Source organism: Danio aesculapii, chromosome 12 (genome assembly GCF_903798145.1).
Source record: "Danio aesculapii chromosome 12, fDanAes4.1, whole genome shotgun sequence".
NCBI classification, from domain to species: Eukaryota; Metazoa; Chordata; class Actinopteri; order Cypriniformes; family Danionidae; genus Danio; species Danio aesculapii.
The window spans coordinates 12,423,749-12,441,742 of NC_079446.1; the positions used below are offsets into that span (position 1 = coordinate 12,423,749).

Consider the following 17,994-nt stretch of genomic DNA (forward strand, 5'->3'; position numbering starts at 1 on the left):
CATTCATTAATTTTCAGCTTAGTCCCTTTATTAACCCAGGGTCGCCACAGCGGAATGAACCGCCAACTTATCAAGCACATTTTTACGCAGCAGATGCCCTTCCAGCTGCAACCCTATCTGAGAAACATCCACACACACTCATTCACACTCATACACTACGGACAATTTAGCCTACCCAATTCACCTGTACTGCATGTCTTTGGACTGTGGGGGAAACCGGAGCACCCGCGCGAACGCAAGGAGAACATGCAAACTCCGCTCGAACCAGCGACCTTCTTGCTGTGAGGCGACAGCACTACCTACTGCGCCACTGCATTGCCTGCTTTTCTAAACAGTTTGCTGCAATTATAAATCGCCCATGTCTTGAGGTAATTCATTATGAGCGATTTACCTTCTATGTGTGATTTGATTGAACAGGAATCACAGAACTGACTTTTCTAATCTCCATAGACAAGAAATAATAAAGTAGTGACTGCAGGTTAAAGGAAAGTAGTGGAGTAAAAGTACCGATACAGCACTAAAAATGTATGCAGGGGAAATTAAAAGTACACATTTTTAAAACTACTTAGTAAATTACAATTCCTGAGAAAAACAACTTAATTACAGTCATTTGAGTATTTGTAATTTGTTACTTTACACCACTGCCAATATCCAGAATTTATATTATATTTAGGTAAAAATTTTAATGATTTGTAAATAAAATATATATTTCTTAAGCCAAATTACAGGTAGTTGTGTGTTTGTGTAGTAAATAAAAAAAAGACAAACAAAATATCCACACAAATGCTGCATAAATGCAAAGCTAAGAAGTGACTTTAAAAAATGAATACATAGTTTATCTATATAAAACATAGTTTATCTATATAGTTTATTTATATAAAACTATATATTTGGGCAATATATCAGTCAGTTGGAGTTTGCATGTTCTCCCTGTGTTAACGTGCTCCAATTTCCCCCACAAAGTTCAAAGACATGCGCTATAGGTGAATTGGGTAAGCTAAATTGGCCATAGTGTATGTGTGTGAATGAGTGTGTATGGATGTTTCCCAGTGATGGGTTGAAGCTGGAAGGGCATCCGCTGCGTAAAACATGTGCTGGATAAGTTGGCGGTTGAATGAACTATATATTTCGATATGTAACTGGTCTGTAAATGTTGTGATTTTTTTTCTGAGCCCCTCCAGGGTTAATTACTGCAGAACACAAATAACGATAATTTAGATGAAATTCGAGAGCTCTATCATCATTCTCCATGAAATGCAACAATACCAAGATATTCAGAAAAGAAGCCACATTGTCAAAACATTTCAGTGATTCAACTGTAATCATATGAAGCTCCAAGAACACGTGTGCCAAAACAAAACGAATCCCCCCCAAAAATGACTGTTTACCTGTCTTCCATATAAGGTCAGACTGCTGCATATTTACTAGTAGTTTGTGTATTGTTTTTCCTGTTTACACGTACATGGGCCATATCCAATCTGTGCCACTTGGGAGAAAAAAAATCGGTACCGTGTCACTTCAACCGTGCAGTGCAAATGCAGCGGTAGAGCTCAGTGTCAGACAGACAGTGTACATGATTTTAACCCTCATGTTATGTTGGGAATGTTTTCATCCACTAAGGGGCGCTGTTGTGTATTCCAGTTTTTCTCAATGGCTTTGGTGCATTTCTCACAACACTATTTACATTTGCACAACAGTTCATGCATTTCTCAAAACAATTAGTACAAACTGCAAAACCTAGTTGATAACCTGCAAAAGCGTGTCGCTTGCTCAAAATGGATAGCTCATTCCTCTAATTGATGTTAATGAAAGTGTCAGTGTCATCAAGATGAAAAATCCTGACATAATTGTTTATGAACAAGATAGTCAAATGACTTCATCATGTTTTCATTATGACAGTTTACTCTGTTTTTTCCAATGCAATAAAGTCAGATTTTGGTGACACTTCCTGAAAGCGCTCAAGACAGCACTATATACTATTTGCACAGCCATTTAAAAAACTACAGTAAAGTTAGACATCACTGCATTTAGTGAGGTATCTGAGTACAAGACACTGAATATGTGTTTCACATGTTTACTGCATTTGCTCTTTGCAATTCAAATTTATTCACAGCCTTGTGCAAAAGAATAAACACACTTTTATTTACAACAAACAAAACTTCCTTTGGGTAGAGCTGTGCACAACTGTGAGCAATATTGCAGTGCATATTGGAACTGAACCTACAACATACACACTGTAGTTCTGTAAATCATTCATCAAATTGTTCAATTTAGAAGACATTTACAGGGGAAAAAAAGATTTCAAATCTTTTATAAAATTAGCTTGACAGATTTTGACAACTAGTTCAACATTTCTGTATGTAATGACTCAAGTGATGAAATGAGGACTATTAGTTTTATATGGATTGACTATTCAGCATTCACAAGTTTAGTTCATTTTGACTGACATGACATGAGCAAATGATAATGTTATAAAACAGCAGAGTTGTATGAAAGCAGTTGATGCATGTCCAAAAGCATTTGCAATTTGTCGGAAGGAATGAGAAACTGCTACTATGATGTGCACAAATGACTAGTTGTTTTGAGAAATGCATTAACTGTTGTGCAAATGTAAATAGTGTTGTGGGAAATGCACCAAAGCCACTGAGAAAAACTGTAATTTGGTCACAACTTTCTCTGTTTCAGCAAATGGAATGATTTTTGGTCACTTTATTATTTTTTTTTCAAAAGTATTTTTATTGAACATATTAGATATGATACATACAGTACAAATAGCTTTTCACTTTTTCTTTTTTTACACAACAAACAAAACCCATCGCACACATATACATTTAGGTTCTATAAAAATATATATATAATGTTGAGATAAAATACAGATAAATAATAATATTAAGTAAAACATATTTTACTCTCATATATTAGGGAAGAAAAGAAAAGTAAAATAAAATAGAAAAAAAATAAATAAATAAAAAATAACAAGGAAAGGTTCTACTCTTCTAAAATGACTGAGGAGTCAATCACATTTATTTTGCTTTTATTAAAACATATAGACTGTGGTGTGATCCCAAAAATTTCAATTATGGCCTCAGGTTCTATATAGGTATTTAATGCATCCGAGAGAAATTTAAATAGCTGCCAGAAATCCTTTAATTTTGAACAAGCCCAAAACATTTGAGATAGAGTAGCTGACTCAATATTACATTGGTCACAATTCGGCTCTATATTTGGTTTGAATTTGGCTAGTTTCACTTTTGACCAATGTAATCTATGTACTCCTTTAAACTGTATAACTGTTTTAAACAAATTGAAGATGAGTGGATATTGTCTAAAATGGATTGCCACATGTCTTCTGATAATTCTATCTCTAGCTCCACCTCCCATTTTCTTTTTAATTGTACCTGGGGTTCCAGATTGTAGGAATTAATCATAGAATATATTTTGCCAATAAGTCCCTTTGAGTATGGGTTTAGCTCAATAATAGAGTCAAGCAGGGAGAAGGGAGGCAGTGATGGATAATGACTCGTTGAGGAGGACACAAAACTTCACAGCTGGAAGTATCTAAAGAAGTGAAAATTTGGAAGGTGACATTATTTTGAGAAAATGCTTTGAAATCTTTCAAAAACTCTACACTGTCAGCAGATGGACTACCCTTTCGTTATGTTCATAGCTATTTATTTGCTCCATTGACTTTTATTATAATGACATTTTTGGATTGCAAAGCCATAACAGGCCATATTATTAGGTATTCTTGATTGTTGGTGATTTTCCCTATTGGGAAGAGGTCAAATTGTCATTTTTACTGTTGGTTATCAGCTGCCGTGCAAAAGAAAGAGAAAGAGAAAAAGGGAGGGAGAAAGAGACCTTTGCGCATGTCTGAGAATATCAAAATAAGCGCTTCAGCTCTCAGAACACAGTAAACATAGTGTATTTAGTGCATTTATGCACACATACTATAATTTGCAGTTATATTCCATTTAACTCTATATAAAAGCCAGATTTTTTTTTGCCCAGGCCTATCTAAAGGGTTAATGCTGCCAACTGATGACCAACACATTTTACCTCTTCCCAAAAAAGAAAACCACCAACAATCCAGATTGCATAATAATATGGTGCCATGGCTTTGCAATCAAAACTTGTAACTAGAATGGAATTCAATGGGGCAAACACAGCCATCGACAGTAAATGAGAGAGAATGATGCTGCACAAAAAACTAAAAATGCTTCAAAGCCAATGTTGTTACTCATTTTTCACATCTTAAAGACGGTAAAAATACAACTGGGATTAACGACAAGACCTTTAGGTATTTTTAGTGTAAGAACAACAAATAATACCTTAATTTCTAGTTGATCATTTGGAAAAGTGGCAGAAGGTCGATTTTTCAGATGAATCATCTGTTGACCTGCTTCCCAATCATCCCAAATACTGCAGAACATGGGCACCTGCAGGATTTTATTCCAAGGTATGCACAAATCCAGCACCGCCTCACCTCCTTCCCCCAATCATACCAATAAACACTGACACTTACTGTCAAAGGCTAGATTATTTAAGGGCATTCCTTACGACATAATTCGTTTCCTTTTTAATTTTAATATTTCGTTGAAATCTAAATGTAATTAAAGCACAACAGCACCAAGGAAAAATCAGATGCTCTTTTTAAAACGAATTTCTTATATAGTTTGTCTCTTTGTTTATATATTTTTGTCGGTCAGTTATCTTCTAGATAAAATAGAAGAACGAATAACATTTGAGGTGAAGTGCTTTAAAACAAATTCTCTATGCTTCCACAATGCCTGCATTGTCAAATAAAATAATAATCTAGCCTAAATAAAATTAAAGTGAAATATTCAGTTTCAGAGCAGCTATATTAAACTGTTTTCCTTGTTGCACCATTACAATTTAATTCATTTAATCAAATAATTGGAATGAGCTGGACAGGCATTTACAATATTCGCAACAGCACTGAACATGTTCCCACATTACCTCAGTGGAACAAACTAAGTTCGAAGGGTAAGAAAATCAGAAACTCGTTGTGAGAGTGGAGATGTCTGCTTATTTATGCCAGTCTGTCAGATAAAATTGTTTAAAACACCTTGAATGGTAGCCGTTCCATGCGAGGAGGCTGCGCAGCATCTGATCTGTCTGATGAAAGAGACAGTTTCCCCGGCTCAGGTGCTGATGAGACTGCGGTCTCCACTCCGTGTGGGGGATCAGTTGTCTCAGTAGTTTTAGGCCTTTTGGCAAATGTCTTAATTAAGTTTATCTGTTTTAAAGAGCATTTACTCTTTTTGAACCTTGTTTTAAACAATAGCTATCTGAATTGTAATTGTTAGTGTGCAGAAAAACCATCTCCCACCATGCAAGTTCATACACGCTTTAAAACGCACAAACGCACACCTTTATTTGTTGTCATTCTTTCTTGTTTTGTCAATATATCAGAGTGTATACTGTTTAATAATCTATTTAAATTATGTAATAAATAAATAAATAAATTAATTAAAAAGCGGCATTAATTCCCACCCTCTCATGGTAGGTACGCACAGTGCATACTGCCATATGGCTGCAGGCGCCACTGCTGCAGAAGACCTACTGGGAGGGCAAATTCTTCAGCAGGTGACGCTCCTTCTCATACTTCAGCCTCAAAGTTCCTGAATGCAAAGAAGGTCAAATTGCTCCAGTATTGGCCAGCCCAGTCACCAGATATGAACATTCTTGAGCATGTCTGGGGTAAGATGAAGGAGGCATTGAGGATGAATCGAAAGAATCTTGATAACCTCTGGATAATTCAAAATCAAGGCATCATCATATTTTATTTTGGTAAAATAAGCGTGATCTAGAGGCCTTTGCCTTTCATATAAGCCACTTCTGATACCAACTAAAAGTCAAGTTATTATTTGTTGTTCCTAAAACTTGAATAGGCGACAAGACTTTTGTCAGGTAGTGTATATCCAGTCAACAATTCCTCATTGAAATCATGAAATTGGCAAATAAGGAGTCAAAATCCTGGGTTTTTAAAAAACATTTAGTAGTTTTGATCAGAACTGAGGTTGGCTAACAGATTTATGCAACTTTTTTTTATATTTATCTCATCATTTTTTAAATGTTATTCTTTACAGAAGTTTAATTCAGTGGCTGATTTTATCCCAAACATAAAATCCATTTACACACACTCAAGTGGTTCTAAACTTTTATGAATTTCTTTCTTCTGTTGGATGCAAAAGAAGATAGAATTTGATAGATTTGATAAAATGTTGGGGGGAAAAGCAACAGGAACAAAAAAACACTATGGAAATCAATAGCTGTTTTTCCCAAGATTTTTCAGCAAACCTTTTTTTTGTGTTCAACAGAAGGAAGAAGCCTAAACAAATTTGAAAAAAGCGGAGAATGAGTAAATGATTGCAGAATATTAATTTCTGGGTGAACTGTACCTTCAAGCTTAGCCAAGGGAATGTTAGCAGAAACACAAAGAAGACAAACAAATAAAGTCTCTACATAATTCCCATGTTTTATTTATATTGTTGCATGGTTAAAAAATAGCTTGGGAAAATAATAACTGGACAAAAAATGTTTACAGCACGGTGGCTCAGTGGTTAGCACTGTCGCCTCACAGCAGGAAGGTCACTGGTTCAAGTTTTGGCGTAGGTTTCCCCCACAGTTCAAAGACATGCGCTATAGGTGAACTGGAGTGTGTATGTGATTGTGAGAGTGTATGGGTATTTCCTAGTACTGGGTTGCGGCTGGAAGGTCATCCTTGGCGTAAAACATATGCTGGAATAGTTGGCAGTTCATTCCACTGTGGTGACCTCTGAAATAGAGACTAAGCTGAAGAAAAATGAATATGTGATATGATGAATAGTTTGATCATTTAATTAGCTGTTTTCTGTAAATAAATACAGGATCAGCGATGTTGTTTCAAAAAGATAATGAGAATTGTTTTTATGTTCTGCAAACCAATGAGTCTAGTGAGTGTTTATTGAGCAGCTCCCAAAATTAATCCTGTGAATGTTTCACGTTATAGATTTATTAAATCACATTCTGTACAGATACAACGTCAAGGCTACAAAAAAAAAAAAAAGATTAAACCTGAACTACACAGAATATACACAGGGTTCAGATCAATTATCTCCAGTTAACTGTATCATATTATAAACTGTAGTTTTCTGAGTCTCACTACATGCAGAGCATGTCACGATGTCCATATACAACATAATTATGGACTCTCATGTTTATCTGGAGGTTTGAGATGCTACACTTGAGGCATATTTGGGACTTCGTCCTTTACTTTTTTATTCTCAAGTGCTCAAAAAACACCTGGAGTCTTCCTACTCATATATAGTAGTCAACATTTGAAGTGGATCGTCACTTTTTATTAAAAGAACACTTTTATAGGCTTATTTTACACTTGTGTCTTGTGGGAGCTCTTTTAGCTTAGCTTAGCTTAGCATAAATCATTAAATCGCATTAAATCATTAGCATCTCACTAAAAAAAAAAATAAAAAAAAAAGAATTTTTAGGATTTTTTTTATTTAAAGGTAATCTTTTTCTGTAGTTAAATTCTGTACTAAAAATGACCGAAAATGAATGTTGGTTTTTTATTGGTTAGTTGCTAATATCATGGTGCAGCCATGGTTCAGCAGCAAAGTCACTTGATAATTGGGTCAGAATTAGATTAAAGTTTCTAGAAATATCAGCCTAGAAAATAGCCACTTTTAATTTTCTATCGGTCTTAGTACAAGTCAGTTGAAGTCAGAATTATTAGCTCCCCTGTTTATTTTCCCCTGTTTATTTCTGTTTAATGGAACGAATATTTTTTTAACACGTTTCTAAACATAATAGTTTTAATAACTCATTTCTAATAACTGATTTATTTTAATCTTTGCCATGATGACAGTAAATAACATTTGACTAGATATTTTTCAAGACACTTTTACACAGCTTAAAGTGACATTTAGAGGCTTAACTAGGTTAGTTAGGTTAACTAGGCAGGTTAGGGTAATTAGGCAAGTTATTGTATAACAATGGTTTGTTCTGTAGACTATCGAAAAAATATTAGCTTAAAGGGGCTAATAATTTTGAAATGGATTAAAAAAAAATTAAAACTGCTTTTATTCTAGCCTAAATAAAGCAAATAAGACTTTCTTCAGAAGAAAAACATATCAGACATACTGTGAAAATGTCCTTGCTCTGTTAAACATAATTTGGGAAATATTTAAAAAAGAAAAAAAAAATTCAAAGGGGGGCTAATAAGTATGACTTCAACTGTACATGATGTAACTAAAGCTTAAAATAGAAAACTATCAAACTTTTTAAATCGTTTTTAATTGCAAAATGCTAATGGTCTAATCCAATTCAATGATTTATGCTAAGCTAAGCTAAAATTGCTCCCTTCAGATTGGCTAAATGGATTCAAAAATGGTAAAACTCAATTGTTTAACTCTAGGGAAGTTGTAAAATGAGCCTATTTCCAAAACAAATCAGAGTGTTCCTTTAAAATTGTCCTAAAACTATTTAACAACACCCATTCTAGTCTTAGTACTTGATTTAGTCCTAATTTTTCCCTACCAAAAAACCTAATGTACTTTCAAGCATTCATAAATCAGACTTTGATGTGTGTTTTGTTTTGACAAACCGGTTGATGGTGTGCTGTGGTTTTAGCTAACCGGTAATGCAGGATCAGACATGTGTTTCTGAGGGTCTTCTGAATGCGATGAAGTGTCCAGTTTTCCAGGTAATGAGGGAAAGCGGAGGGACATGCAGAGCCGCGGAGCCTCCATCAGAGCGGGCTGAAGTGCTGGGCTTGAAACACTGGTAGTTTCAGGTACGCAGTCGTCTGACACAGCTCCCATGTGAACTCCACTGGACAGAGAACCCTGGGAATTTGACTTGAACATGGATTCAGGCTGGGCTGAACTCTGAAAATAGTGTAAATCAGATAATTTGGTTTACTGTTTGTTTTAGCATCAAAATCTCCAGAATGCTCCACACATACAAACTTCTAATTGTTTTAAAGGGATAGTTCACCCAAAACTGAAAATTCTGTCATCATTTATTCACCCTTTACTTGATTAAATGAGTTTCTTCTGTTAAATACAAAAGAAGATATTTTGAAGAGAGCTGGAAACCTGTAACCATTGACCTCCATATTATTATTTGTTTTTCCTACTAGTATGGAAGTCAATTCTTTCCCACTATGGAAGTCAAGATTCTTCTTTGGCTCTCGGCAAAGGCGGTTGCATTTTTTCCTCTCCCTCCATTATCTCTCCTGGTTAATCTTGTCTTGTCTTATTTTATCTCTGAGGCTCTCTTTGCCCTGCTCTCCAAACAAATAAGGAAATCTGGATTTGATCAACTGGTCTCTGAACACAATTGACACCATCTTCTTGATGAAAAAGTCTGGGTTTGGGGGAACCCAACTGTCCTGCGGGAACACTTGCTGCTGGATACATGATGGACGGGTGGGAGAAGTGGCGGGTCATGTGCCTGGCCACTCTGTCCCTGGAGGTTATTGAAGATATGTATCTTTTCGGAACTTTGATAACAGGGTTTCTGCTTATGGGCTTATGCGTGGCCCTGGGGTATCGATGATTGATAAAATCGGTCAGCGTGGCTCAAACATAAGCCACAGCCATATCACCGCACTCCAAGACTGGTTACTCACTGAAGCTAAGCAGGGATGAGCCTGGTCAATACCTGGATGGGAGACCACATGGGAAAACTAGGCTGCTGCTGGAAGTGGTATTAGTGAGGCCAACAGGGGGCCTGTGGTCTGTGTGAGTCCTAATGCCCCAGTAAAGTAAAGTGAAGGGGACACTATACTGTCAGTGAGCGCTATCTTTCAGATGAGACGTTAAACAGAGTTATTGACTCTGTGGTTTTAAAAAATCCCATGAAGAGGAAAAAAGACAAAAGAAGATATTTTGGCAAAAACAGCCATTAACTTCCATATTTTTTTTCAATGGTCCTACTTTAGATCTCAATGGGTGCTTTTTTCTTAACATTCTTTAAAATATCTTCTTTTGTGTTCAACAGAAGAAATTCATTTAGAATCAATTGATCAATTGAATCAAAGTTTAGAATCAATTGAGTGAGTAAATGGTGAGGAAATTTTTGTTATTGGCTGAACTTTCCCTTTAAAAACACACAAAATATTTTTTTATCTCATAACATTATATTATCTGTGATTAGTTTTTAAAAATACACTTTTGAAGTACACTTTAAGTGCATAATCAATACTGTTAAGGGCACTGAGACCTTATTTACTGTTATCATTGTCACCTGAATGGCAGTGTTTGTGTCCAGCTGAATGTTTGGGATTGGGTAGAGGCTGTGAAGCACCGGTGTGTTGTTTCTGTACAGGGCCGTGGGGTCAGGAGGGTGTCTGTCAGGTAAAACTGTGCTGTATGCTGGAGGAACAGGAGCCATCTGTCGCTGGAGAAGCTGAAGGATCACATTGATGTCTGCAGTCATTCTCGTCTCCAGCCTGGGGAAAAATGTATTGTTTTCAGGCCACAAAACAGCTACAAAAAATCTCTTACCCCAAAAATTTAATTTTCAGTAGGGTATATTAAATAATCTGATGGGTATTTTAAGCTGAAACTTTACAGACACATTCTGGAGACACCAAAGACTTATCTTACATCTTGTAAAAGTGGTAAAATAGGAGGCCTATATTAATCAAATGACATATTAGATGAACATTATGGAATTTATTTAGGAAATGTGTTTCCATTGTAGTTCGTGCATTGTTTCTTATCATATAAAAAAGTTTATCTTACTGTTATAAGCGTAAGTTTTTATGCACATTCTTAGAATGTATGCCCATCTTGGCATTTCTATTAAGCATTTTTTTAAATAAAATATTCCAAAACAAAATAATAACTTAGACTCGTCATAGCATTTATATACTGCTATTCTTGTTCTTCCTAATTTCAACAACAAAAATCAGCTACAGTGTTTGAATTCAATGGCAGCCAATGAAAACTATAGACTGGCCTAAAGTGCATGCGGAAAGTATTCACAGCGCTTCACTTTTTCCACAAATTTTTTTGTTACAGCCTTATTTCGAAATGGATTAAATTAATTTATTTCCTCAAAATTCTACACACAACACCCCATAATGCCAATGTAAAAAAAGATTTTTTGAAATTGTTGCAAATTTATTAAAATAAAAAAGCTGAAAAATCACAAAAGTATTCACAGCCGTGGAGCTCTATATTGAGCTCAGGTACATTCTGTTTCAACTGATCATTCTTGAGAAGTTTCAGCAGCTTAATTGGAGTTTACCTGAGGTAAATTCAGTTGATTGGACATGATTTGAAAAGGCCACCCTATATGGCAGTGCATGTCAAAGCACAAACCAAGCATGAAGACAAAGGAATTGTCTGTAGACCTCCGAGACAGGATTGTCTCGAGGCACAAGGCTGGGGAAGGTTACAGAAAAATTTCTGCTGCTCTGAACTTTCCAATAAGCACAGTGGCCTCCATCCTCTGTAAGTGGAAGATGTTTGGAACCACCAGGACTCATTCTAGAGCCGGCTGACCATCTAAGCTGAGTGATCGGGGAGAAGGGCCTTAGTTAGGGAGGTGATCAATAACCTGACGGTCACTCTGTCTGAGCTCCAGCATTTTTCTGTGGAAAGAGAAGAACTTTACAGAAGGAGAACTATCTGTGCAGCAATTCACCAATCAGGCCTGTATGGTAGAGTGGCCAGACAGAAGCCTGTATATCGTCGCTTCCCATCCTACCTGATAGAGCTTGAGAGGTACTGCAAAGAGGAATGAGCAATATTCCCAAAGACAGGTGTGCCAAGCTTGTGGCATCATATTCAAAAAGACTTGAGGCTGTAATTGCTGCCAAAGGTCCATCAACAAAGTATTGAGCAAAGGCTGTGAATACTAACGTACGTGTGATTTTTCAGGTTTTTTATTTTTAATAAATTTACACCAATTTCAAAAAATCTTTTATTGCATTGTCATTATGGGGTATTGTTTGTAGAATTTTGAGGAAATAAAAGGAATTGAATCCATTTTAGAATAAGGCTGTAACATAAAAAAATGTGGAAAAAGTGAAACGCTATGAATACTTTCCTTATGCACTGTATGCTGATTTGAAACGAATCAAGGTAATTAGATCAGTTATGGAAGTGGAAAAGGTCTTGTTTGCAGAATTTATTTATCTGTTAGATCTTTACTTGGATCAATAAATATTTTCAGACTTTGTGCATTGACAAACAGCTATGTTACACTGTGTGAAAGGTAATGGGCTGATAAAAATGACCTGTCACTTTTGACTTTACTCATTGTTTCTAGAAGATACATCACACACCTGTTGAGCTGACTCTGCAGGACCTCCAGTCTGGACTCCACTTCACCGGGTTGATGATCTGCAAAGATCTGCGGAGTGAATGAGGTCTGGATAGATGGAGGTCGCATAGGCTGATCACTGAAATGAGCTGTGTGGGGGTCAGGCCAGTAATGGTACAGTCCAGATGGAGGACGAGCTTGTGTTAGAAGTAGATATACCATATTAATAATAATAATAATAATAATAATAATTCTTAAAACGTCTAATCCAAAAATGCTAATTATTATTAGACATGCCATGTGCTATCTGGTTTGAGGTTAGCCTCTTAAACCAAAGCACAATGTCAATTTAAGTGGTTTAAAAAGTTTAACAATATGTTAATCAATAATTAGAATCCATAAAATGTTTATATTTATATAATATTCAAATTAAATGAAATAGAATAACAATAGTGTATGTGACTCTTACTATTCAAACTAAATCTCTGTGCAGTGCAGAAATAGACCCAAGTGTCATTAGAAAGTGGAATTAATGTGCTTTATTTACAATTGCATAAATAACACTAAGACTTTTTACAAAACTGCATTTTAATTCAGTATTAGATATAAAATTATTTGTAAAATTTTACTAATCAAAAGGTAGCACAAATATCAAAGTAAAAGCACCCAGTAGGTGACAGCACTGTGAACAAACCATTGATAGATCAGTAAATAGTGAATGATAAAACTGATTGCATTTATAGATGACATACTTACTAGGTAATATGAGAAGATTTAATAAAGAATTGTACTTGTGCTGAAACATTTACATATAATTGATAACAAAAATGTATATATTTATGTTCATAGCGGCATCAAAGTAAAAATAAATTCATTATTTAGGAAATAAACTGAATTAATAAGTGAAAATGTTGCAAATATATACTTTTCTTAATAAACAATAGGCAACCCAAGCTCATTCTGAAAATGTAGTCCTATGGACGTTTCTAAAGACCACAAAATACATCCCAGGAGGTACGTATTTTTGCATTTTTTTTTTCGCGAATGCATAAGAGGCCACTGTGTGCACTTTTTCAGATCTCAAATTTCTCTCGCAAGTGCCGTTCGCGCCCACTGTTCTTTTGTAAACCCACTAGAGGCCGCTGTTGATTGACTGTCTGTCTGACTGGCTGGCCGACCGACCAACTGACTGATCCACCCTCCTCCTTCCCTAAACCCAACCAATTTTATCGATTGACCTGCCCACCCACTTGCTCCCCTAAACCCAACCAACGATTTACAAAAGTCGTCCAGAAAATGAAAAGTCCTTGTTTTCGGATTTTACCACATTCTCACCCTGTTATTCACTTGTTCATTTTATTTTTTGGATTCTGTTTTTGTCTTACCAGATTTCTGGAACCACTCTTCCCCAGACTCGAACCCCGTCGTTGTCGTGGTCATCTCCTCTCTGCATCTCAAGTCCGCCGATGTACACATCAAGCTAATTGGAAAAACTGCTTGCAGCGGGAAAGCCCTCTACACGGAGGTAAGCAGTCAGCTGGTAAGCGCAAAAAGGAATGGCGTCATACCACTCCGTAGTGTTCGTTTAAAAAATGAAATGCAGCCATACGTACCCCAAGTACATAATTTGCGGCCTCCAGAAACGTCAATGGGACTACGTTTTCAGAATGAGCCTGTGTTGACAATAGCTTACTCCTATTCTTAGTAACTTAAACATAATGATTTTCGGAAAGCATTTCAACATTGAAAGAGAAACATTTGGACACATGCCCAGTTTACAATTTACAGTTATAAATTTTCCCGAGAAGTATGCCACTCATTCAAAGCTAAAACGGAACTACCAATACACTGCATTCCAGAAAGGCGGAAGTGAAATGATGTCATTGTGAAAGGGGTCTATTACGATTCCGGGGGTCACGATTTGATTCCAAAATAATTCTTAACTTACATTTTTCCTATTTCATCTGCTGTATATTTTATTACATCCATATATTTTAAACAGAATTGGAGTTTCTAAACTTTTGTTTATTAATTGAAATCTCTTTATGACAGTACTGTCATCTTTTAAAGCAATTATTTTATTAAAGAATCATTCAGAATGAACCAGCTCTGAATGTAAAAAAGCCAATAACAAAGATCAATTATGAAAATCAAACATATTTCATATATAAATCATATTCATTATCTTTTAAACAAAGAAGAGAGTGTGTCAATTTTTTATTTGTTTATGACAAGGTTTCGCTTTCGGTTGTGTCAAGAATGTGGCCACACATCAGATCAGAAGCACTGCGCCTGTTATTATCCATCTGTCCAAATTAAGTGAATTCTGTATGTGTTCCTATTAGAGACATAACGAATCACAACCCATGGCTTGGAATGTACGTGACCCGCGGATTAATAACTTTTTTTACTCGTAGATTAATCCTATATTTGTAACGATCACAGAGAGATCGCCTCCTGCATCATTCAAATCTCAAATAGCATGAATGACAGCATTTTGGCTTCCCTGTAAACAATAATGATGACAGTAGAAGTTGTGGTGGCACCTAAATGCTTTTTTAGACTGTTTTCGATGTTTTAACTGTTAATCGATTCAGAATTGTTGGAAAAAAATTGCAATGCATTGATTTTTTTTCTCTCACCCTTACTAAGTACTGTATACTGACCCAAGTGGTCCATTTCCACACCGATCTCTCTGCTGCCCCCGGAGGCGCTGGGTGGAATGAGTCTGCCAGCAGGAGAAGGGTAGTCCAGATGGTCTGTGTCAGAGGTGCACAGCTCACAGTGGCTGAGGTTTTCACTGGACTGCAGAGTAGAGCAGCTGCACAGATCCTCCCAGTGCATGTGAGCAGCTGCAGGACGATGATGATGATGAAGACCCAGAGCAGAACACAGCAGAGACGAGTCATTCTGGTCCATGCCATCTGCAGTACCAAAAAAAAAGTTACAGAATACTGTACTATATTTTTATTCATACACAATTTTTTTCAAAGGGCACCTATTTTACCCCTTTTACAAGATTTAAGATAAGCCTTTGGTGTCTCCAGATTGCGTCTTTAAAGTTTCAGCTCAAAATACCCATTAGATTATTTATTATGTAATGCAGAATCTGCTCATTTTGGTGTCTGAGGACTATGTAGCTGTTTTTGTAGCCTGTGGCTTTAAATCCAAATGAGCTGCTTCTCCCCGCCCACCACTTTGACATCCATGTCTGCTTCTCCTTCGTTACGTCAGATAAACAGCCGTCAGTGACAGAGACAGACACGGAGGAAGCTAAAGTAAGGTCACTAGTCAAAAATACCAAGTAAGTTTATTTGATGTATTTGTGGTTGTTTATTCAAGCCTTTCTGAAATGATGAGTCACACACAAATGCCTTTTGCAGTACACACACACACACACACACGCACACACACACACACACACACACACACACACACACATATATGCACATTTATTGACACCATGCGGCTGTGGTGATTATAGCGGTTAAGAATTACATAGAGATTTTACTTTCTTCATTGCAAATATGCCGTGTTTTAAAACATTTTAAACTTTATTAATAATTAATAATTTTAAAATTAATTATTGAGGTGCAGCTGATCACAGAGAGTTGTAACATGTTTTAATCCTATTTTTTTTTTTGCAAAAAATTTTCTGTGAACATGTGTATAATGTTATATGAAGACATGGCACCTATGTCCACAATAGACAATAGTGTATACTGTTTCACAAATATGGCAATCGAGACGTTATTTCAGAATCGCAATATACGTAATAGACTGAACAGTTTTCTATCAGTCATCATAGATGGTCCGTCATTATTCATCTGACAGAGTCAATATAGCAGATACTCATTTGCTGGCTTTGTTGAAACATTTTTCAGAGATATATAAACGATCTAAATTGGACAGGTTTAATTTATATAATGAAATTATTATAATGAAGGAGATAATAGCAAGTTAGCTTGTATAGGCAATAATACATCTTTATATGTAATAAAAAAATCTTTTTACATTTAATAAATGTGTAACACTATATTAATATTTTACTCCAGCGATTGAAAAGTACTGATTTGCTTAATTTTCCCACATTAAATACTATAATAATTTATAGTACTTAATATATTGGTTTTGAACCATAAAGTACTTGCAATTTGTGGTAATTATAGTTGCAACAAATATAGTAGTATAAACAAATGAACTTTTAAAATATTTGGCTGGGGCCAAATTTATATAAACATATATTGATGACGAGGTCTGAGAAGACATTAATAACATTAACATCAGTTTTAACCCTATATAGTTTGCCCCTGCCTATGTGGCCTGGATTTTGTCTGCGGGTCTGCAGCTGGATATTATTGCTTTTATAACGGATGTCTGTTATGTCCGTAGAGATGACTCGAAATGCTATAGAACTTATATACTTTATTGGTGTCCTTCCTTTTTCTTCTCCTTCTACACTCTCCTTCTACGCTCTCTTTAATTATTATTTGTATAAATGAACACATTAGTCTTATTAACTCAAGGTAATGATTAACTAACTATGCAACATTTCCCCTTCCCTCCCGTTGAACTAGGTGTGAAAGGATGTTAAGTAGTCTTGGAAACGAGCAGCCTGAATGTGTTATCCAACAGGCCTGTCCTGCATTTTTGTAGCTGGTGGTAGGGATGTAGCTTGCAGAGTCACTGCATGCTGTGCCAGGGGCAGAGAAAATGAAGAACTGAGCAGGGAGCGAGGGAGCTCCTCGGTGTAAACTGCACTAGAAGGGCACAGTACCTTCTTAAGTCTACTGGCATGCCACCAAGAACCATCTGTTAGCTTGAATGTGGCTGGACCCAACTGCTTTTGTACCTGCTGTGGCTGTGACCGGAAAGTATGTAGTTTGTTTTTCCGGTGTGGCCTTTGAACCCGCACCCAGTCCATTGGAGAAATCCTGGGAACGTAGGCCTTTTTTTTGCACTAAATCTGCTCTGTGCTTTGAGCTGTTGTTTGGGTACTCTGGCTTTTACCGCAGAGTTTCCACTGTGAGAAGCGGGAGGGCAAAGCCTATGCAAGGGTAACTCTAGCTCTCGCCCCAGCATAAGTTTTGCTGGTGACACCCCAGTACTGGCATGCTGAGCTGCTCTGTAGTGTAACAGAGTCTGAGACAAGGCTTCATTGAAAGAGCATCCTTGTGCCAAGTGAGCTCTCAGACCATTTTTTAAAGATTGATTAAATCTCCCTACACCCCCATTTGACTGTGGATGATAGTAAGATGTTCGGATGTGTCTAATAACTTTGGTATCACTCCCATGGTTGATTTGGCCAAGCCACAGACCCCAGCGGTGGTGGAATTGGGGGGCCTGTTTTCCCACTCACAAGACATGGAACACAGTCCCGAACGAGCTGTTCGATTTCCTTATCCAGTCCTGGCCACCATACAAGATCCCTACAGCGCTGCTTTAGTTTAACAATGCAAGGTGGCCCTCATGTCATAGCCAGCACTCGTCCTCTGAGTTTGACGGGGATGATGGCACAGTGTCCACGAGCTAAGCATGTGTTGTTCCAGCATGACAGCTCATGTTTAACTCTGGCATACGGCTGTATATCTGTCAGAACTTGAGCTGGCCAACCATTTAAGACATACAGACAGCAGATAATGTAGAATCAGCAGCAGATTCCTCTGTGAGTTCCTCCAAGGACACAAAAGTTGT

At 36.6% G+C, this 17,994-nt stretch overlaps 1 protein-coding gene across 1 annotated transcript in view; it reads right to left on the reverse strand.

The window, feature by feature from the left end:
• Positions 1-8,648: 8,648 nt before the first annotated feature.
• The window catches only part of kcnh6b (potassium voltage-gated channel, subfamily H (eag-related), member 6b), a 29,949-nt gene continuing 20,603 nt past the window's right edge, over positions 8,649-17,994 (reverse strand). The window contains exons 9-12 of the mRNA XM_056469958.1: positions 14,967-15,224; positions 12,323-12,497; positions 10,273-10,477; positions 8,649-8,909 (exon numbers count right to left, since the gene is read on the reverse strand). Coding sequence (XP_056325933.1) covers positions 8,649-8,909; positions 10,273-10,477; positions 12,323-12,497; positions 14,967-15,224 — 899 coding nt within the window. The remainder of the gene's footprint in view (positions 8,910-10,272; positions 10,478-12,322; positions 12,498-14,966; positions 15,225-17,994) is intronic.